A 22589-nucleotide genomic window follows, 5' to 3' on the forward strand; every position below is an offset into this window, starting at 1 on the left:
TGGGAATACATGAAGGAATACAGGGAACACAGGGTGGAATACAAGGAAAGTTGAAAGAAACTTAAACAAGGAATCAGGAGGGCTAAAAAGGGTCATGAAAAGCCAATGGCCAACAGGAATAAGGAAAATCTTATGGTTTTTAATACATATATAAAGAGTAAGAGGGTAGCCAGGGAGAGGGTTGGCCCACTCAAGGATAGGGAAGAGAATTTATGTGTGGAGCCAGAGGAAATGGCGAGGTATTAAATGAACACTTTGCGTCAGTGTTCACCATAGAGAAGGGCTTGGTGGATGATGAGTCTGAGGAAGGGTGTATAGATTGTTTGGGTCATGTTGAGATCAAAAGGGAGGAGGTATTGAGAGTCTTGAAAAACATTAAGGTAGGCAAGTCCCTGGGGCCTGATTGGATATATATCCCAGAATACTGAGAGAGGCAAGGAAGGAAATTGTTGGGGCCTTGAGGTAAATATTTGTACTCTCACTGGGAGGTCCCAGAGAATTGGAGAATGGCCAATATTGTTCCTTTGCTTAAGAAGGGTGGCAGGGATAATCCAGCTAATTGCAGGCCAGTGAGCCTTACGTCAGTGGTAGGGAAATTATTGGAAAGGATTCTTCAAAACAGGATTTATTCCCACTAGGTGGGTGTATTAGTGAGAGGGAACATGGTTTTGTGAAGGGGAGGTCATGTCTCACTAACTTGATTGAGTTTTTTGAGGAAGTGATGAAGATGATCGATGAGGGTAGGCAGTGGAACTTGTCTGCATGGACTTCAGTAAGGTCTTTGACAAGATCCCTCGTGGCAGGTTGATACAGAGGTAAAATCGCACAGGGTCAGAGATGAACTTGCAAGACTGATAAAAAATAACTGGCTCGGTCATAGAAGACAGGGTAGCAGTGGAAGGGTGCATTTCTGAATGGAGGGCTGTGACTAGTGGCATCACTCAAAGATCAGTGTTGGGACCTTTGCTATTTGTAACAAATAAAAATGATTTGTAGGAAAATGTAACTGGCTTGATTAGTAGGTTTGCGGATGACACAAAGGTTGGTGGAATTGTGAATAGCAATGAGGACCGTCAAAGGGTACAACAGGATATAGATCAGTTGGTGACTTCGGTACAGAGATGGCCGATGGAGTTTAATCCGGAAAAATATGAGGTAGTGCATTTCAGAAGGTCTAATCTAGATGGAAAATATAGAGTAAATGGCAGAACCCTAAAGAGTACTGATAGGCAGAGGGATCTGGGTGTACAAGTACACAGGCCACTGAAAGTGGGAACACTAGGGAAGAAGGTAATCAACAAGGCATACAGCATGTTTGCCTTCATTGGCCGAGGCACTGAGTTTAAGAATTGGCAGGTAATGGTGCAGCTTCATAGAACCTTAGTTAGACCGCATTTGGAATATTGTATTCAATTCTTGTTGCTACATTACCAGAAGGATGTGATCAGAGATAATGGGAACTGCAGATGCTGGGGAATCTGAGATAACAAAGTGTGGAACTGGATGAACACAGTAGGCCAAGCAGCATCTTAAGAGAACAAAACGTCAGCTTTTGTGCTCCTAAGATGCTGCTTGGCCTGCTGTGTTCGTCCAGCTCCACACTTTGTTATCTCTTTTACCAGAAAGATGTGGTGGCTTTGGAGAGGGTACAGAAGAGATTTACCAGGATGTTGCATGGTATGGAGGGCATTAGCTATGAGGAGAGGCTGGAGAAGCTTGGATTGTTCTCACTGGAATGACGGAGGCTGAGGAGCGACCTGATAGAAGTCTACAAGATTATGAAGGGCATGGACAGAGTGGGCAGTCAGAAGCTTTTTCCTCAGTTACTCGGAGGCATAGGTTTAAGGTGCAAGGGGCAAGGTTTAAATGTTATGTACAAGGCAAGATTTTTACACAGAGGGTGGTGGGTGCCTGGAACTCGGAGGAGGTAGTGGAAGTAGATTTTATAGTGACATTTAAAGTGCGTCTTGACAAATACATGAATAGGATGGGAATAAAGGGATAAGGTCCCTGGAAGGGTAGGGTGTTTTAGTTGTGACGGGCAGCGTATCTGTTCAGACTAGGAGGGCCGAAGGGCCTGTTCCTGTGCTGTAATATTCTTTGTTCTTTGTTTGTCTTATAATAATAAATGTATAGCCTTGACAAAGAAAACAATGCTTGTGCAAAATGTTCACACAGATTTGTCAGTTGTTCCAGGATATCTTTCAGACGTATTATATAGAAAACATCTGTCCTTTAAAGATGCAAAAGCTTAGATAGAAGTTACATTCACTGAAGTTAAGGAACAGTTGTATGAATACAGTAAACATCTATGCCAGATGCAGTTGCTGAGGCTTCCAATTATGTATTAAACAGTTCATTAAGCTTTAAAAAACTGAAAAAGATGTCTTTCACACAGGACTGTGGTACAAATGTCAATTATTGACCAATTTTTAATCAAACATGGTAAGTTGTGGGAGATAATGGGAACTGCAGATGCTGGAGAATTCCAAGATAATAAAATGTGAGGCTGGATGAACACAGCAGGCCAAGCAGCATCTCAGGAGCACAAAAGCTGATGTTTCGGGCCTAGACCCTTCATCAGAGAGGGGGATGGGGAGAGGGAACTGGAATAAATAGGGAGAGAGGGGGAGGCGGACCGAAGATGGAGAGTAAAGAAGATAGGTGGAGAGAGTGTAGGTGGGGAGGTAGGGAGGGGATAGGTCGGTCCAGGGAAGACGGACAGGTCAAGGAGGTGGGATGAGGTTAGTAGGTAGCTGGGGGTGCGGCTTGGGGTGGGAGGAAGGGATGGGTGAGAGGAAGAACCGGTTAGGGAGGCAGAGACAGGTTGGACTGGTATTGGGATGCAGTGGGTGGGGGGGAAGAGCTGGGCTTGTTGTGTGGTGCAGAGGGTGATGAAGGATCCAGGCGTGAAACGTCAGCTTTTGCACTCCTAAGATGCTGCTTGGCCTGCTGTGTTCATCCAGCTCCACACTTTGTTATCTTGGATTCTACAGCATCTGCAGTTCCCATTATCACTATCACACGACCTTCCAGACTCTCCTGATTATGTTAGAGCAGGGAAAGTCCAAGTCCTTTCTGACCTTACATCAGTATTTTCAGAGTATTTTCAGAACTGTATTACGGATTAAATTACAAAATTTAGACAAGACTTACAAAAAAAACGGATTTGTTGGAAGGCTTTGAAGCATGGTTGACCTTTGATAACTTTAAGAAGATGGACAGCCAGTCCATGGAATTTGATAAGTTGTACAGAAGACTAACTAAATCCTAGGAATTCTGAAGTCTGTACTTGTGTTCCATTTATTAGCTTATGGACAAAATGCCACACATGGATGGGCTTTCACATTTGATAGTGTTTCAACTTATTGGTTAAGGCACTTTTATGGAACAAATGACCACTGCCCTCATGTCATTCTATGGGCAACAAATTTGTGTGTGTGTGTGTGTGTGTGTGTGTGTGTGTGTGTGTCCAAGTGCCTTACTACCTAAGTTATTTCAGGGATGATAATACAGTCATGCTTTTCACATGAAAGCAGGGATACATCATTTTATCAGCACTGATGTCATCCTGTTTGACACAATTATTGCTCAGTAGGTTTGATGGAAAAAGCAAAGATAAGATTGGACTTGGACAATGGCAAAATCTTTGTATTTCGTACAATTGTAAATTTACAATTCACTGCTGCAGAACATCATTTGGATTCCAGAAAGGAAACTGACATTTCTTGCTGATAAGTTCTAGAAGTATTCCTGACCTCTGAAGACAAGAATGCGGCTAACAAGCAGAGGAATATTTAAAAGTTATATAAACAATTTGCCCACCCTTCAACCACAAATATTAAGCTACTACTGAGAGGTGCCAGAGTTGTGGATTCGGAATAAGAATCTCCTGTTGAATAAATCACATTGCAATGTGATATCTGTATCAAAAATCAGATGACACCATCATGCTCAGTAGTCCATTAACCCAGAAATTTATTGAAGTGGTGGGTATGGATCTGAAAGAATTGGGGAACAGATCAAAATATTTATCCGTTACATTTGCATTGATATAGCGACTGGGTTCAACATAATGTCACAAATAAACAACAAGGACAAACGAACAATAATGGATGAGAGTATGGAAAATTAGAATGGCGTGGGTCTTGATATAACAATGAATTTATCCAACTTCTCCTGTTATCTTTTCTATGACAAGTTCATGGTTCTGTGAGAGGACATAGAGTTTGTAGTTATTTGGCACGACTATAAAAGACCATTCAGCAATAAGTTGGAAGAAATCATGCCATAATTGGTGAAACCTTACACAAGTGAATCAATCAAATTACAAGCTCTGGCATGAGTGACACATGCCAAAATGTATTTACAAATGGTGGGGGGGGGGGGGGGGGGGGGGGGGGTTACATGTAATCTTAATTTGCCTCTTGTAGTGTATGATAGTCCTCCAGCTTTAGAGACAACTAATACCTCCCACTTTCTCTGCGAACATAAGTGTGTTATATACTGGCAGGAAAGCATTTATCAAAGCTAACACACCCGAAAAAAAAATCTAAACATTAACATATCACATTAGACTGTCTGGGGGGGGTTTTGGTTCAGGCAATTTGTTTTTTTTTGGAATGAGATGGGGCACAGGGAATGGAGAAATCCTGAAAAAAAATCAGATATGACGGCAAGATGCTGAACAGAATGAAAGCACATTTCTCAAGTCACAGCAATACTTTGTAAAATTACAAATCCTGAAAATACAGGAGTGACAGTGACAGGGCATACTGTGAACCCTTTCTGCTTGTGATTTAGAGTCAGTGGAGAGGGTCTGATAATTCAAAAGGTATATGTCGAATTACATGTGATCATTAATGATCATCTACTAGTTCTCCATTATCTATGACTCAAGCTACATTTTGAAAACAAAACTTGCAGTTGATTTGTTTCATGCTGGCATTGCCTAATCCTAGTAATACTTTCCAAATGTTCTTTTATAGGACAATGGAAGCTAGGACCATGAAGTGTTTGCTGTCTTACTCATTCAGTACTTTGCAAATAAGTCAATACCATTCTCTCAAACATTCTTTACCTAGATCCTTTGTGTTGTCTGGTGACAGCTTGATCTTGCTATCAGTGATGTCCTTATGTGAAGCCAAGAACAGCACGACTTCTCCTTTTTCATTCTTAATTGGGACAATATCGAGCAGACACCAAAACGATGCACCTGGAAATGAAGAAAAGATATCATTAGAGAAATTTAATGTTGGTCCAAATAATTGCAATATTGTAATATGGTTAACTAAGATCAATCAGAAAACCTAAGCCCATAGTGCCCAATTTCTCTTCTGTCTATTGCAAATGAAGGATATTGGTATGTTCAGACTTTTGTTGTTTGCTGAATGCAGCAAAATCAGGGACATGTATAGAAGAAAGCTGGCCAGTGCTCACTCTTTAATGCATGCATAATGATCTGCATCCAAGATCTGTTTGTTTAAAAGATCCGACATTTATTATGCTCCCTACTCGTACATGCTGTACTCTCCTCTGAATAGGAATATGTTTTATTAATACATTTCTCTCCCCGGTGGTTGGCCCATGCAAATTTGTCCAAATGCAGATCAGCCCAAATGGCAAAGAAGGAATTATAACTCAGATTTGAGTTCCACTCCATTAACCACTGATCACGCAGACTGATTGATTTTCTTTCATATTTCTCACTGGATTGCAGGTTACAGCCAATTATGAAAATAACTGTTTTACCATTCCTCTCCAATAGTTGATCTAATAGAAAAATGAATTCAGAGCAGGGGAAAAAAAAGTTGAGCAGCCAACATGGATGCATATGTAGAAGATCGTGATTGACAACTACCAAAGTTGGTGAAGCTATGTTAGAAAGTACATGTAAGAATGAACAAGGCTGCCAGTGCAGGAAAAACGAGAAAGAGGGCTCTTGGGTTTGTTGATGTTGCATTGGAGATCATCGCACAGAATGTTGAGACAGGGGAGGGCATTCACATTATGACAGGGAGCCTGTAAAAGGAAACGGTGACCAATCTGCAGAATCTGGTACCAATGATCTAGCTCCATGACTGGCAAAGGTTGAATGACCTGCTGCGTGTGGGCAAGGCTGATGAATGCAATTTCAACTGACCCCTCTTTGCACAAGCCTCTCATGCTACTCAGTGCATTACAGTTCCACGTTTCAGCAATCAGGATTTACACCTAACATTCAGATCCTCCTTCCCAGCCTCATAGCTTCTAGCCTTAAACCACATCTTACACTTTACACCTGCTTTTAGATATTTAGCTATGGTACATATGTCAGCTGAATAAATTACAACATGTGCCCGTCAATGGCCTTCCCTCTCCCTTGTAGGGCCAAGTTGCACACAGTTAATAGAAAGGGGCAAGAGAAAATCCATGGAGATGGGAGACGGGAGGTGGGAGGATGGATATACCAGCATCTCTTGAGCTCCTCAATGCTCCATAATCGAAGGGTCACTGGAGAACGGTCCTGACCCAAACATCAGCTTTCCTACTCCTCTGATGCTGCCTGGCCCATTGTGTTCCTCCAGCTCCACACTGTGTTATCTCTGACTCCAACATCTGCAGTTCTCGCTATCTCAGAATGATAGTATGTTCCTCCCATATTGCCCTCCTCTTGCGGAAGACTGTTCCAAATATCTACAAGTCTTTGTGTGTAGAGGTGCTTCTTAATATCTTTGCTGAACAGTCTAGTCCAAATTTCAGACTGTGTTGCCTTGTTCTAGAATTCTCAACCAGTCGATATTGTTTATCTTTATCCACCCTGCCTTTTCCTGCTAATATCTTGAAGACTTTGACTAGATCACTCCTTGGCCTTCTATATTCTGGAGAAACTAGGCCTAATTTGTGAAATTTCACCTCGTACCTTAATCCCTGAAAGTCCAGGTCCTTGGCGAGGTTGTGCAGTCTTGCAATGAAGGACATTGCTCTCTTCCAAAAGGTCAGTGAAGGTTAGAACGAGAGATCACCATTCCACATCTTTCTATTTGTTTATATACCCACATACTGCTCATAAACAACTCCTTACCCAAAGGCCACAGTTTCCGATATTTTCTAACCAACCTGTTCAGAGCTGTTATTACTCACCGCTGGAGTAGGTGGGACTTGAACCCAGGCCTCCTGGTTCAGTGGTAGGGACACTTCCACTGCAGCACAAGAGCCCCCATAACTACAGTTTTTTTTATTGTTTTAAATATCAGAAGTGTTGTCTCAACAACCAATCTTTTGTCACTAGCAAATCACCGAGACTTTTTTTTGCACTATTAACTGCTGCCAGTAAATCACCTGCATAGCCAATTGGATATTTACATGTAAAGCCTGTTTCAGGCAACCCAGAACCACAGTTTTAATCCGTGTTTATTTCTAGGAATATGCTGAATTCCTTTCAAACACCCATCAGCGGACACAGTTGATCTTCATTTAACAAATGCCCCTTTCTATTTAAATGAAGCTAGAGGTGATATCTGCAACCACAGTCTGTACAAAGTGGAATGTTCCTCTTTTAGGACCTAACTATTTCTTTGTGTGTACTTCTTGCTTTGTGTGAAACTGTTGATATTCCACACACATCTAAAATTAAATAGAGATTTCCTTTCTCCCCACAACTTGATTCAGAAAGGTCAAGGGTAATCTTTTCAAACTAACTTTTCAAAACAAGTACATTAACTACATAACAGTCAATAGGTGTTCTTCATGCAGAATCTGACTTAAAATATTTGATAAATAGAATCTCATATCCACCACCTCAATAGGGCCAACATTTTAGCAGCTAAAATAGTTTAATGAATAACAATTTTATTTTCTTAGTCTTCCAAGATAAGGGAATTATTTTCCATTGTGAAACCAGAAGTACTAAAACATCAGCTTGGAAGATTAGCATCTCCTGCAGTGCCACAATGCTGCCACCAGAAGGTTGCAAGAACAGCAACTCACATTCCGCTTGGGAGCTCTGCAGCCCAATGGTATCAATGTGGATTTCACCAGCTTCAAAATCTCCCCTCCCCCGACTGCATCTCAAAACCAGCCCAGCTCATCCCTGCCTCCCTAACCTGTTCTTCCTCTCACCTATCCCCTCCTCCCACCTCAAGCCGCACCTCCATTCCCTAACTCCTAACCTCATCCCACCCCGTTGATCTATCCGTCCTCCCTAGACTGACCTATTCCCTCCCTACCTTGTACTCACCTCTACAGGCTCCATCCCCACCCCTTTAACTTGTCTGTCTCCTCTCCACCTATCTTCTCCTCTGTCCACATTAGACCACATCCCCCTCTCTCCCTATTTATTCCAGAACCCTCTCCCCACTGCACCACACAACCAGCCCAGCTCTTCCCCCCCACCCACTGCATCCCAAAACCAGTCCAACCTGTCTCTGCCTCCCTAACCGGTTCTTCCTCTCACCCATCCCTTCCTCCCACCCCCAGCCGCACCCCCAGCTACCTACTAACCTCATCCCACCTCCTTGACCTGTCCGTCTTCCCTGGACTGACCTATCCCCTCCCTACCTCCCCACCTACACCCTCTCCACCTATCTTCTTTGCTCTCCATCTTCGGTCCGCCTCCCCCTCTCTCCCTATTTATTCCAGTTCCCTCCCCCCATCCCCCTCTCTGATGAAGGGTCCAGGCCCGAAATGTCAGCTTTTGTGCTCCTAAGACGCTGCTTGGCCTGCTGTGTTCATCCAGCTCCACACTTTGTTATGTCGGATCTGCAGTTCCCATTATCTTTCTCCACTAAAAATGACTGGTTGCAAGTGCAGGTACGCATTCGCCAGATTTAATTTTAATATTTTTGTTTTCCCTTAAACTTCTCAACTTTAGGATGTCTTATCATAGCACGCAACTCCAACACATCAAAATAAATACTTTGGAGATAACACAGTGTGAAGCTAGATGAACACAGCAGACCAAGCAGCATCAGAGGAGCAGGAAATCTTGATGTTTCAGGTCAGGACCCTTCTTCTGAAGAAGGGTCCCGACCTGAAACCTCCAGCTTTCCTGCTCCTCTGATGCTGCTTGGTCTGCTGTGTTCATCTAGCTTCACACCACGTTACCTCAGATTCTCCAGCATCGGCAGATCCTACGATCTCAGTAACAAAATAGATACCCAGTCTAGCCTGAGAAATTAACCAGTTCAACTGACTCATCAAGCTTTGCAATTGTTCCGTATCTTCTTCAGATTTAATGCCTAAGATGGTGGTGAAGTTGGATGCTTCAGCCGGAACTCGTCCACTCAGTCCATTTTATTTTTCTTTTCTCTTTCTCGGTGAAGTCTTGAATTTCTGGCCCCAGCACTGACTCAGTGTGGTGTCCTCTTGGCCCAACATGGCGGTCTCTTGGCCTGGCATGGTGTCCTCCTGGCTCAGCATGGCCTTCTGGCCTCAAGGTGATTCAAGGCCTGGCACAGACTGGAGGTAAGGTGCTGGGGTGGGCAGGGTTGGAAGGACTGTTACACTGAACTTCTTACTTTTTTCTATTTTTCTAATTTATGCCTACGATCTGTAATGCTGCATTTTGATTTCCTTACTTCTCTTCCTAAGAACTTGTTCCGAAGAATCTGCACCTAGGTACCTTGCACCTAAGATGCCATTGTGACTGGTGATTTATAAACTTTTCACCGTATTCATTTGAATTCACGACAATAAAGTTAATTCAATAGCCGCTCTGTGATGAGTTAATTGTGATTAATCCAGATTGGAGTAAAATTCTCTGTACAGAATTGTTGATTTTCAGCTATTCCACAGTCTCTTTGTTTAATATCCAAATGCAATCCTGACTTTCAATTTTAAATTTGATGGATCTTTTGAACAACACATTTCCCAAATTGCACAGCACCACCCCATAACTAATCCCGAACACGCATTATGAAGCCTGACAGTTTTCCTTTACGATAAGAGATTGTGGAAGAATTTGCTTTTAGTTGAATATCTGGAGATGGGCACTAAATGCTGGCCAGCTAGCGAATACCCACATCTCACGAGCGAATAAATAAAAAGCAACTTGTTTTCAGTAAGAGGGATTTCACTGAAAAATGCTGCATCCTGGAAGTGCTGTTTAGGATTGACTGAAATTTGTTTAGCTTTTGTTGTTCATCTTTTGTATTTGCTACCTGTTCGGCAGTTTCAGAAAGTTGCAGCGTTCTAGCTTATTAACAAAGGAAAAGCAATCACCAACTACTTAAGGAAATAATGATTAACACTAACTCCTCCCCCCTACTCTAAATAATCACTTGTGCCCCGTTCAAAAGTTTAGCGCTCTGTTCATGAAGCTTTCACAATAAATCATTCATAGTCTGTGCCGGAGCAAATATATGGAGTTTATGATTCACACCCAAGCTATAATTGCGAATTTAACTCGCTGCTACAGTAATTAACCACTATTTAAAAGGACACATTCTATCCATAAATAAAATGGCCTGGATGTTGGAAGTCTGACATAGACACAAATTACTGGAAACACACAACAGATTGTCAGCATCAATGGAGTGATAAAGACAGTTACCATTTCAGAATCTACAGTGTAAAAGCAGGCCATCCAGCTCATTGAGTTCACACCAATGCTCCAAAGAGCATTCCACCCAGACCCATTCCCCCATACTAACCCTGTAACACAGCATTTTCCCATGGCTAATCCACCTAGCCTGCTCATCCCTGAAAACTATGGGCAATTTACCATGGCCAGTCCAGCTAACCTGCACATCTTTTGGACTGTGGGAGGAAATGGAGCACCCGGAGGAAACCCATGCAGACACTGGGGAGAATATATAAACTAAAAATTGCATACAGTCGGAGGGAGATTTTTTAAAAATGCAGCTTCTGAGAGTGCATGGGAGAAAATAGAAGCCCATGTTCTGCTAATTTACGTCATCATCTGTTTTGGCAACTGTTATAGTAACTGCAGCACCAGCATCAAGTTAAATAGGCTACCTGTCCTGAGGACCATACCTGGATAGAAAGCTCGATTCACAGAGGTCTACAACATGGAAGCAGGCCCTTAGGTCCAAGCTGTCCATACTGCCGAATTTTCACAATTTAATTATTTCCACTAGCCTGCGTTTGGTCCATATCCATCCACACATCTGCCTTAATGTTTCTTAAATGACAAAATTGTAATTGCTCCCACCACGACCTCTGGCAGCCCATTCCACACACTCACCACCCTCTGAAAAAAAAACCCCTCTGTACCTTTTGTATCTCTCCCCTATCACCATAAACCTATGCCGTCTTGATTTAAACTCCCTGACCCTGGGGAAAAGTTGTTGGCTATCTAGCTTATCTATACCTCTCACAATTTTATACGCCTCTATAAGTCACCCTTCCGTCTCCCACAGTCCAGGGAAAAATATCCCAGCTTATCCAACCTCTCCTTATAACTCAAACCTTCTAGTCCTGGTAGCATCCCAGTAAATCTTCTCTAAATTAATAATATTCTTTCAATAGTAGGGTGAGCGAAGCTGCATGCAGTACTGCAAATGTGGCCTCAGCAACGTCTTGTACAGTTACAAGAAGATGTCCCAACTCCTACTCTCGATGAAAACTGAAAGATCTGCAGATGCTTTAAATTAGGAACAAAAAACAGAAGTTACTGGAAAAGCTCAGCAGGTCTGGCAACATCTGTGAAGAAAAATCAGAGTTAACGTCTTGGGCTTGGTGACTGTTCTGAGGAAGGGCCACGGAACCCAAAACATTAACTCTGATTTCTCCTATACTCATTGCTCTAACGATGAAAGCAAGCATTCTGAAAGCCTTCTTCACTGCCCTGTCTACCTGTGGCTCTATTTTCAAGGAGCTATGAACCTGTACCCCTAGATCGCTTTGTTCTATAATGCTCCCCAGGGCCCTACCGTTGACTGTGTAAGTCCTGCCCTGGTTTGCCTTAACAAAATACAACACTTGTCATTTATCTAAATTAAACTCCATCTGCCATTTCTCAGCTCACTGGCCCAGTGGATCAAGATCTTGTTCTATTCCCAGGTTACCCTTCTTTGCTGTCCACTATTCCACCAAATCTTGGTGTCATCCACAAACTTACTAACCAGACCTCCTAAATGCTCATCCAAATCATTTGTAAAAATGCCAAATAACTGTGGACCCAGCACCAATCCCTGTGGCACACCACCGGTCACAGGCCTCCAGTCTGAAAAACAACCCTGTACCAGGACCTTCTGCCTTCCAATATCAAGCAAATTTTGATTACAATTAGCTAGCCCTCCCTGGATCCTGTGAGATTTAACCTTACTCAACAGCCTACCATACAGTTTCTGGTCCAAGGCCTTAAAGACAAAGTCCACCACACTTCTCTCATCCATCTTTTTGGCCACCCCTTCAAGAAACTCAATCAAACTTGTGAGACATGATTTCTCATGCACAAAGCCATGCTGCCTCTCCAAATGTCTGTAGATCCTGTCTCTCAGAATCGCTTCTAACAAATTACCCACCATAGATGTTAGGCTCACTGGTCTGTAGTTTCCAGGCATTTCCCCGTAGACTTGCTTAAATTGTGGCAAAATTAGCCACCCTCTGATCTTCAGGCACTTCACTTGTGGCTATTGATGATATAAACATCTCCACTAGGAGCCCTGCAATTTCTTCCCTGGCTTCCCTCAAAGCCCTGGTATACATTTCACCAGGTCCCAGGGATTTATCTACCGTAATGCATTATAAGACATCCAGCACCTTTTCTTCTGCAATATTGACACTCTTCAAGACATCACTATTTATTTCCCCAAGTTCCCTAACATCCAAGCCTTTCTTGACAGAAAATACTATACATGACCTTGCTGATCTTTAAGATGCCCTATTCTCTTCACAATTACTGTTTTGCCCTTCATGTACTTAATGAATCTCTTCAGATTTTCCTTTAGCTTATCTGCCAAAGCTATCTTGTGTTCCCTTTTAGCCTGTCTGAGAGGGTTCCACTCTTTCTGTTTCCCTAATGCATAGCAGAGTGTAACACTTTGGTCATTGTTCAATGTGGGAGCAGCCTTCAGATTGTTAACTTTTATTCAGCAAAAGGAAAATATAAACAGAAGAAGCTACATTGGCATCTGTTTATAAACAGGGCTGCTTGCCTTTTCAGCATCAATACATCTCAAGTCAATGAACAATTACTTCACCCAGGCATGATCTATTGGAAGTGGGAATCAATTAAGTCCACCCTCCTAACCAAATCATTATCCACTCCTTTGTCTGTCCAACTGTTCTTATCACTTTCTGGGCTCTATCTCCACTTTTTGTTTGCCCCTTAACCCCTCACCCAACTCTACCTTCTGCATAAAAAAACTTTTTCCTAGCTACCGTCTGTAGCTACTGCTGAGGAAGGGTCACTGAATCTGAAACATTAACTCTGACCTCTCTCTATGGATGCTGCTAGACCTGCTGAGCCTTTCCAGCTATTTCTATTTTGGTTTCTGATTTCCAGTATTCGCAGTTCTTTCGGTTTTTATCAGTTAAGTCCTGTCTGGCTTGTTGCATCCAACATTGCACCGCTGTATCAAATTGTAAGTGATCTTCCTCCTCTGTGGACTGCTGCCATTCTCACAACTCGTTCATGTCAAAACGTCTCCTGATCGATGAGATGTAATTTTTTTCTGGCAGTAAAAATATTTGTTGAATTGTACAGACATCATTACAGGATGTGTTTACACTTTTTATGCAATGCTCCCAGCATTGGAGGCAATGCTGAGCCACAGATCTGCACATTCCTTGGCAACAGGGCTTGTGATTGCACAGCCTTTCATGTCTCCTTTGTTATTTACTGTAACCCCTGCCTTGTCTTCGAAGTTGAGAAACATCCAGTCTTTATTCTGGTTAGCTTTCCATTGCTGTATCACTACTGCTGGATGCACCTTTTTCCTGAGCTCTAATTTGTTGTGCTTTACAGTTTCCATGATCATGTCACCAACAAAAATGGCTCATAGGCATCAAGAGACATTTGCACAGACTATGATAGAGATGATGTACAGGTTTTTGGCCTCTGTATTATTAACACAGTTGATCATAATCCCCAAGGGGAGACCAAGGGTGAGGTGAAATCTCGCTCTAGATGAGCTACCATATCCCCTCTTAAACATTGTGAATCAGGGATATAATATCTAAAGGTATCAAAGAAACTTTAAACAAACTGGACTGATCTCTTGTAACTACAGAGGTATTGAAGGGCTGATACTCGCTTACTCAGCAACAAACCTCTCCTGCAGATTACATCTCAGACTGCTGACACGGTCTGTGTTTTCCTGTCCAGGAATACACAAAGACAAGGGCAAGAAAAAGGTCAGTTTCAACTCTAACTTGGATTAGTGAGACTGAACATGTTCATCTCTAGCAGCTTGGGAGTGACAGTAGGCATGCTGTGACAGTCACAATCAAAAAATAATCCCTGAAGTTACCCTGTGGTGCCGATAAAAACGCTCTCTCTCTAACTTAGAGCTGTAAACAGTTAAAAAAGAAAACGGGACAGCAAAGGACTCTGTTTCACCCCAAATGCTGGGAGTCTATCACAGTCATAAAGCATCAGAAATACCAAATTTCAACCAATCTGCTAAATGAGGGATTCGCCTATCAATGTCAATTAACATCTACTACAATGGCCAGAGTCTGCTCTTCACAAAAACATCAGAGAGCGATCTGTACATCCTTTCTTTAAACTTGTATCTTTTTGAACTCACCTTTTAATTTTAATCTCAGTGTTATGTGTGGTATATTACTAATTCGCGCGTTTAATGATTAATTCAGTTCACTCTTCTTGTTCATTCAAGAAAGCTTGTTGAAATTAGCTCCTTCTAAAACGTTAGCTTATTTGATCTGGCAGCAACTGGGGAGAGAAGTCAGAGTTAGTAGTTCTGATCCAGTGACCCTTCTTCAGACTACTGGACCCAAAATCTTAACTCTGATTTCTCTGCACAGTTGATGCCAGAACTGCTGAGCTCTTCCAGCAATTTCAGTTTTTGTTTCAGACTTCAACACCTGCAGCTCTTTTGAATTTTATATATTCATTTGGGTCTGGGAGAGAAGGATTCACAAGGGAAGGCATCCTTTATAAACTGACCTTCTAATAACCAAGTAAAGGGCTCTAGAACCTGAACGGATTGGGGAATCTCACCCAGGATCGAGTTGTTACACAAGATGTAGGTATCGTGACAGCTTCCAGTGTACCTAGAATGGAGTTTTAAGATTTGGTAACAACAATTACAGGTGACTTGTACATTGATGGGATGAAATCCTTTCTTATGGATGAAGACAGTCTGAGTGATGTGCCCCATCTATACATCACCCTGTTGCTGAGGAACACAGAGATATTTGTGAAATCTACTACCAGGCCTGCAGCACTGACCCTTCACAGGGGAGTGAGACAAAGTGATGTGATCGAGCACAAATTGCATCAGTTCCTCCTTAATTTCTCTTCATCTTTGTTGCACAGTGGCGACAATGACATTGATCCCTGTGATGGCTGGATCGATTGATCATTGTCCCAATTAACTTCTTTGGGCAATATCAGAGAGGAGTTGTTATCCGCATCACATCTTAATCGACAGTTTAGCATTGTCCTTGATGCTATGGGACAGGGAGAACTCCAACAAGGAAGAGCTTCCACAGAATAATCTAATTCTGATTTACAGAGTACAAGCCATGCTGTGTAAATACAGTAGGAGATTGTGAATGAATGAGTAGTACTGAGATCATGCCCTCCCCCAGTATTACAAAATAAAAGCAACATAGTAGAGAAGACCATGCTGGTGAATACTTATATTTCAACATGAGAGGAAATCAGCTCCAAGGCCTTGTGTGGCCTTTTAAAGCCTGGGATTTCTTTGTAAATTGCTACACATACTTGATACTTTCATGGTCAGCTTTGAAATCATTCGGTTTCATAGAAATGTCTATGAGCAATCTATAATGGCCATTGACATGATCAAGATTGATTGTGGCCAGGGTTTGTACTTTACATTTCACATACAGGGTGCTGTGATTACAAATAAATTAAACACTGACACAACACTGGTCAGATTAGTGCAATTGTCCCTTACTGGGTTTCACAGGCCCATAATTAGAGCCCCCACCATCAGAAATACTTACTCTGCCAATTCTAGGTGCGGTTCCTGCCATTTCTCATTTCCGTCGCATGTTTGTGATTCGGATGAAGATGCAAGGCAACACATTGCATGGTGCGGAATGAGTCACAGTCCGGCTTGTCAATCTAGGTAACCCCCCGCCAACTTATACGTTCCTTTCTTCATTCATTCTCTGTTAACCTGAGCAACTCTGAGTTTCTATGTGTTCCCGAGCAAATGCTTCATTTAAGTCTTCATCTCCCAACATTTCCCAGGAGCTCTGTTCCTACAGCTTAGCCATGCCAATCATCCAGCTGCCAGAAGGATGATGAGCATAGGTGGTTCCTCCTCCCACAGTAACCCATGTACTCTGATATACTGTCATCTCCCAGCCTTGCATGCTGAGGTGCTGCCTGTCACAATGAGGGTTTCTCCTTATTTTCTTTTCGGCTGTGCAGTCTTCCAAGGTGCGTACGTGGCCGTGACTTCCGGAAATGGAAGGTAATTCTGTGATCAATGATGCTGACACTGTTCCCTGTGTAGGAAGCCACAGAGCATGCAGCTTAGAGGGAACGTTGGTCACAATTATTATCCCCTTTATATCCTAGCAAGCTGCCTCCAAGCCCCACAATGGCCTTCCCTGACAGACGATTACTCCCCAGTAGCCAGTTAGTTGAAGCCCGTGCAGTGTGTTTGTCACATAAGCTGCTGGCATACCTGAGGTAGTATGCTCAGATTTGTGGGGCCTCTCAGAAGGAGAAGAGTCAAAACTTACTGAAACTTGTATTGCACTGGGATCAGTGTTTTGCTAAGGAGCCCTATTTTGCATCTTTTGATCCACTGATGCCCTTCCGGGAAGGAAATCTGCCATCCCTACTTGGTCTGGCCTACATGTGACTCTGGATCCACCACAATGTGGTTGATTCTTAACTGCCGTCTGGCTAATTAGGGAGGGGCAATAAATGCTGACCTAACCAGCAACACCCTCATCCTGTCAGTGAATAAATAAAACAAACTATTACTCTCTGCACCAATTGGCTTTGAAGCCTTTGTTTCACAGTAGCCCATTGTGCCTGTAGCTATGTGCTTCCTGTCCACTGAATTAATTTCAATTCTACAATGGTAAAACTAAGCATCTGTTAATTTATACACGCACATCAAACATTCACCCTGATCCTCCTGCCTGATTAACGTGCAGGTTTGTACACACGAATATAAGTGAACCCTTCTGAATCAATATTTCAGTGATTATGTAGCAGGTGATGGGTCAAACATTCCCAGCACATCAGCCATCTCCCAACAAATAAATGTCCAACTATGTGTGACATTATGGATACAATTGTTCATCCAAAGTCACCAAGCACGTACGAGCAGAGCCAACTTTCAGTAAAAGACTTGCACTGGCCACTCTTTCATGGAGTCCTTCAGTCCAAAGGTAAAGACTGTCATCAAAAACTGTGATCTCAGAATAGGTTTTGTGTCTGATTGCTTTAAGAGGTTGTTACAATTTTAGGTGAATATTGGATACATATCTTATAATTGAAATGAAATGGTGGAATCATCTATTTGTATCCGTTTTCTGTTATTGAACAATCTATGACTGGTAACATTCATGGAAAAATACCGTTCCATGGCTCTGATGTCTGCAAGCCGTGCTCCCTGGTGACCATGAAGGATCAGTCACTATATTTACAGGGCAACAAGCCTGCTTTGGGATTGGAAGTTCACCTTGCAAACTTTATAGCCACCGGTGAAGGCAGCAAATGGGATGTTGGTCTTCATTGGAAGAGGATTTAATTCAGGGATAGGGCTTTCTTGCTGCAATTGCACATGGCCTTGGTGAGACCACACCTGGAATAATGAGTGAAGTTTTGATCTCCTTATCTGAGGAAACCTGTCTTAGCTATAGATAGTGTGAAAAGAAGGCTCACCAGTTTGATTCCTGGGGTGGCAGGATTGGTAATGACGAGAGATTGGATCGGTTAGTACTACATTCACTGGGTTTTAGAAGAATGAGGGATGTCTTGGAGAAACCTATAAAGGTCTAACATCACTGGACAAGGTACCTGTGGGAAGGGCGTTCCCAATGACTGGGGAAACCAGAACCAGGTATCACAGACTAAGGACATAGAGTAAGTCATTTAATGCTGAGACAAGGAGAAATTCTTTCACCCTGTGGAATTCTATGCCACAGAAAGCAGTTGAGGCCAAAACATTGAATATTTTCAAGAAGGAGTTAGATATTGCTTTTGGGATCAAAGGAATCAATGGTTAAGGAGAAAAAGCAGAAACAGGGTACTGGGTTGGATGATCAGCTGTGATCATACTGAATGGCTGAGTGGGCTCAAATAGTCAAATAGCATACTCATCCTCCTAGTTTCTATGTTTTAAGAAACCTCTTCAGGTCGAATCTGCAGCATCTGAGTGTGTTGAACAACTTTTTGTGCTGGAGTAATAAAGTCCAAGGAAAGAATTCATCTAACAGCACACAAGATCTTTCAGTTGCATGGCTGATTTGGGAACATAAGAAATTGAAGCAGGAGAAGGCTATTTTGTTCTTTGGGCCTGCTCTGTCATTCGAAAAGATCATTTCTGACCTGATTGTGGACTTGATTCCACTTTCTAGCTTATCTCCAATAACCCTCTACTCCCTTGTCAATCAAAAATCTGTCAAACCCAGCCTTGAACATATTCAGTAACCCAACCTCTACTGATCCCTGTAAATGAGAATCACATGACAACTGTGACCTCATTTTAAATTCCCATGAAAGAAAACATATTGTCAATATCTACCCTCTCAAATTGTTCAGTCTGTTTCAATAAGATCATCTCCTCTTCTTCAAAATCTCTCCCTCTTGGAATGAGTATAAGCCCAGACAAACCCTCAGACCAGTATTCAGCCTGGTGAACCTTCTCTGAATTACTTCCAATTCAAGTAAGCCTCTTCTTCAATAAGGAGACCAGGACTGTTGAACAGCAATGATTTCATGGGGATGCAAGATCTTGATTTCCCAATGGCAGGTTGCAAGTAGATATAAATTGAGTCACATATTGATGCAACCTCATGCCTGCCTCTACTAGATACAAGCTTTGTAATAAATTTGCATTCTTTACTCAGAGAGTGGTAAGGGAGTGGAAGGCCCTGCCTGCCAATGTAGTTAACTCAGCCACATTAGGGGCATTTAAACAGTCCTTGGATAAGCATATGGATAATGATGGGGTAGTGTAGGGGGATGGGCTTAGATTAGTTCACAGGTCGGCGCAACATCGAGGGCTGAAGGGCCTGTTCTGAGCTGTATTGTTCTATGTTCTATATTCTATATGATTTTAAAGAAAAGTCTGAATTCAATCTTCAGGATAAAGTCAGCAGAACATGAGAATCTCATCACAACCAATCCTTCATGTTTGTTCAAAATGGCTGTGCAGCAGCCAGCTTTGTGCACTTGCACAGGAGACCAATGGTTTTCCTTGTTTAAATCCACACTGGCACAGAGGCCTTGGGCCAACAAGGGTGAGTCAGTGGTGAGCTTGGGGTTTGGGGGAGTCAGGTTCGTAGAGAGGTGGAGGACGAATCCAAGCTGGAATACATGTTGGGAGCATGAGGAGTGAGATGAGAATGGCCTGGCACCTTGGGTGTTTGGGGGACCTTGTGGGGATTGTCACTCAAGGGAAGAAAATGGGACGGCCTGAATGGCAGCTTCAGTCTGTCCAAATGTGGGTCCTCCTCAGGGTGCTGTCTCCCAGAGTGCTATCAAAAGCATTGGTCTTACAGAGCTTAGGGTTCACCTAGAGTGTTTCAATTAACCCTACTGAGAGTGATATCAACCAATATCCTTCACAATGTACGGAAGGGAGGGCCAGCTGAGCATGTTCCACAGAGTGGGGAGTATAACACATGAACATTAATTAAAGAATAAACAAAAGAAATGCAAGAGTTTCTACCACATTAAAGTAATTCCCAACATCCCTGTAAAACATGCCAACCATGAACTATGGCAGTACACTTTGCTCTCTGACTGAGCTAGCGTCAACAAACGAAGATAATGCACACATGAATAACATGAAAATAATGAAATGTGAATTATCTACAAATTAAATTTAAGTTTGACAAAACATCTTTGTGCTCTCAGTATGTCTAATTTTAGCAAAAGTGCAGTTGGGCAGGAGAAATTTAGCTGTGATGCTGAGCAAAGCTGATTGAGCTGGGAAGCTACTTCTCCAAAGGCTCTTTTACAGCTTGACCATGACAACTGCATTTTGAACTGATGACTGGTTCCACCACTGAGGCTTCCTTCCACATGATGTAAGAATGTCCCCTGAACATTGCCAGCCTTTTAATTAATTGTAAACACTTGGCAAAAAGCAAGGGAATGGAAATACCATACACTTCAGGTTATGCCTCCAGGAATGACACACTGTTGATAATATTATCCTCACATATGGTCTCAATATTATCCTGTGTAGTTACAGCAAGGTAGCCCCACTTTTATATCACATTCCCCTTGCAATAATGGACAATATTCCATTTCTCTTGCTAATTACTTGCTATGCTTACATAATAACTTCTTGCAATTCATTCACAAGGATACCTAAATTCCTCTGTGTGGGTGCGTCCAGCAGTCTGTCTCTATCAATGAGTTCAACCGCAGATGAATATCTCACATTCCACTCAATACATTCTGTCCCAAAGCTCCATGGTGAAGAAGGACAAGGGAGTTGTCACCCATACAGCCACAACATTGAGGAAGCTGTCTGCGTAGGAAACATTCTTCCATCACAGACTCAGATGTGTGATGCCGTTTCTTACAATCATGAGGAGCTCTGATGGGGTGAATGTGGAAAGCATGTTTACTTTAGAACATAGAGCTAGGGGTCACTGTTTCCACATAAGGATTGTGCAAAGGGACGTCTTTGGAACACTCATTCTCAGAAGACAGTGAAAACAAAATCTTGGAATATTTTGAAGGCAGAGAAAGATCAGCTCTTGTGAAGTAAGGGGCTGACAAGTTCTTGTGAGGTAGGTGGGAGGGTGGATTAATCCGATCAGCCATGACCTTATTTAATGCTTGGCAAGGGGAGGAGGGGGATAGGTGGGGGAAGCGGGGTCAGTGACCTATGCCTTGCCCTAAATCAAATGTTCATTTGCAAATATGAGAGTTGTAGAGAAGAAGTGCACTGCTTCTTTTCCAGAAGGCCAACTAAAACAATACTCAACAGCCAGGGGGCTGAGGCTACCAATGGGCCTACCAAGGGTAGAGATCACATTGATGCCATCAGCTCTTGTGTCAGAAATGCCACAGAGGAGGTGTGCCTGTTTCCAGAAGGAACGCTCTTCCTACTGGAGTTCCGCGGCTGTGGATGGCTTATCCTGCTGGTAAGCAACGTGGGAGGGGTGCTTTGGGAAATGGAGGTGTTGTGGACAGTGGGACAAGGGTTTGTAAACAAAGGCAGTAGGTGGATACCATCAAGAGCAAATCCTTGGAATGTCTGAAAGGTGCAACTGATTTTCCACAAGTTATTTGTATTCAGATATGCAAGGTAGACTGAAGTACAAAGTCAATTTGGTGCTTTAGGAAGGTATGACAACGTTGGCTAGAAATCAATTGTTCATAATGAGGTGTTCAATAAACCTGCTCCGATGAATATCTGATAAGTGTATGTAAGTTAAAAATTAGATTATAAAAGTGCAGACTTTATACCAAAATGAAAGCAAATATTGTATGATTGGCTTAAAAGTGCAGACCTCTAGAGGAATAGATTTTGAGGCAATTATTTTTAAAGCAATTAAAGATTGCAGTACTGTATGATTGTTAAGCAGAGACAAAAGTAATTTACCCAAAGTTTGGGCAATTGCTTTATCCCATTAAATTCAAATATGCTGTGCCCTTCAAAGAATCCTTTTGGATGGAGTGTAGATCATATCGCTAGATCATATTGCGTTTTAAATCCGTCTCATGAGATAAAGACAGGATACTGAAGAATGTTGGAGTCAGCAGACTTTGGGAAAAATGCTGTTAACGGATGAATTGTTTTAATGTCAACAATTGACATGTAAGAGGAAAAGGTGTTCTGCTGTCATTTGATAAACTTTCTCATACATTTGTGAACAGAAAGCTGATAAAATGTGCCAAATACAAGGTGTGAGAATTAAAGGTCTGTGGTCACCTTTACATCACTGGACTAGATGAGTATGGGTGTACTCTGCACGCTCAGCTTTTGATTCTTCTTCCAGGTTGTTTGCAATAATATTCAGGAGTTTAATTCCTGGACCCTCCAGGATAACCACAGAGAGTTGGCAACCCTGCAGTCTATACATCAACCAATGTAAAGTTACAAGAGGAAATGCTCAGTCTTTATTTACTGAAAACATTCAGCATTTGTAAGCTGAATTGACAGAGTGTGGCTCCCACAGTCTCTCCTGGAACACTGCTGATAGCAGACTAAGTTCTCTGTATGGGGGCCAGGGCAGGGTCGTAGACTAAAGAAGATTAAAGGAAGGGCTGCCCATCT

The 22589-nt window shown here is 42.4% G+C and overlaps 2 protein-coding genes across 2 annotated transcripts in view; both read right to left on the reverse strand.

Annotated features, from left to right (window-relative positions):
• kcnh3 (potassium voltage-gated channel, subfamily H (eag-related), member 3) overlaps nt 1–22589 on the reverse strand; it is a 587271-nt gene that overhangs the window by 277271 nt on the left and 287411 nt on the right. Inside the window, exon 3 of the mRNA XM_048534608.2 lies at nt 5081–5215. Within this exon, the coding sequence (XP_048390565.1) occupies nt 5081–5215 (135 nt within the window). The remainder of the gene's footprint in view (nt 1–5080; nt 5216–22589) is intronic.
• LOC125454147 (large ribosomal subunit protein uL14-like) lies at nt 13680–14102 on the reverse strand. The gene is given in 1 exon segment (XM_048534609.1): nt 13680–14102. A coding segment is annotated over 1 exon segment (423 nt).

This window comes from Stegostoma tigrinum, chromosome 7, assembly GCF_030684315.1.
Source record: "Stegostoma tigrinum isolate sSteTig4 chromosome 7, sSteTig4.hap1, whole genome shotgun sequence".
Taxonomy (NCBI): Eukaryota; Metazoa; Chordata; class Chondrichthyes; order Orectolobiformes; family Stegostomatidae; genus Stegostoma; species Stegostoma tigrinum.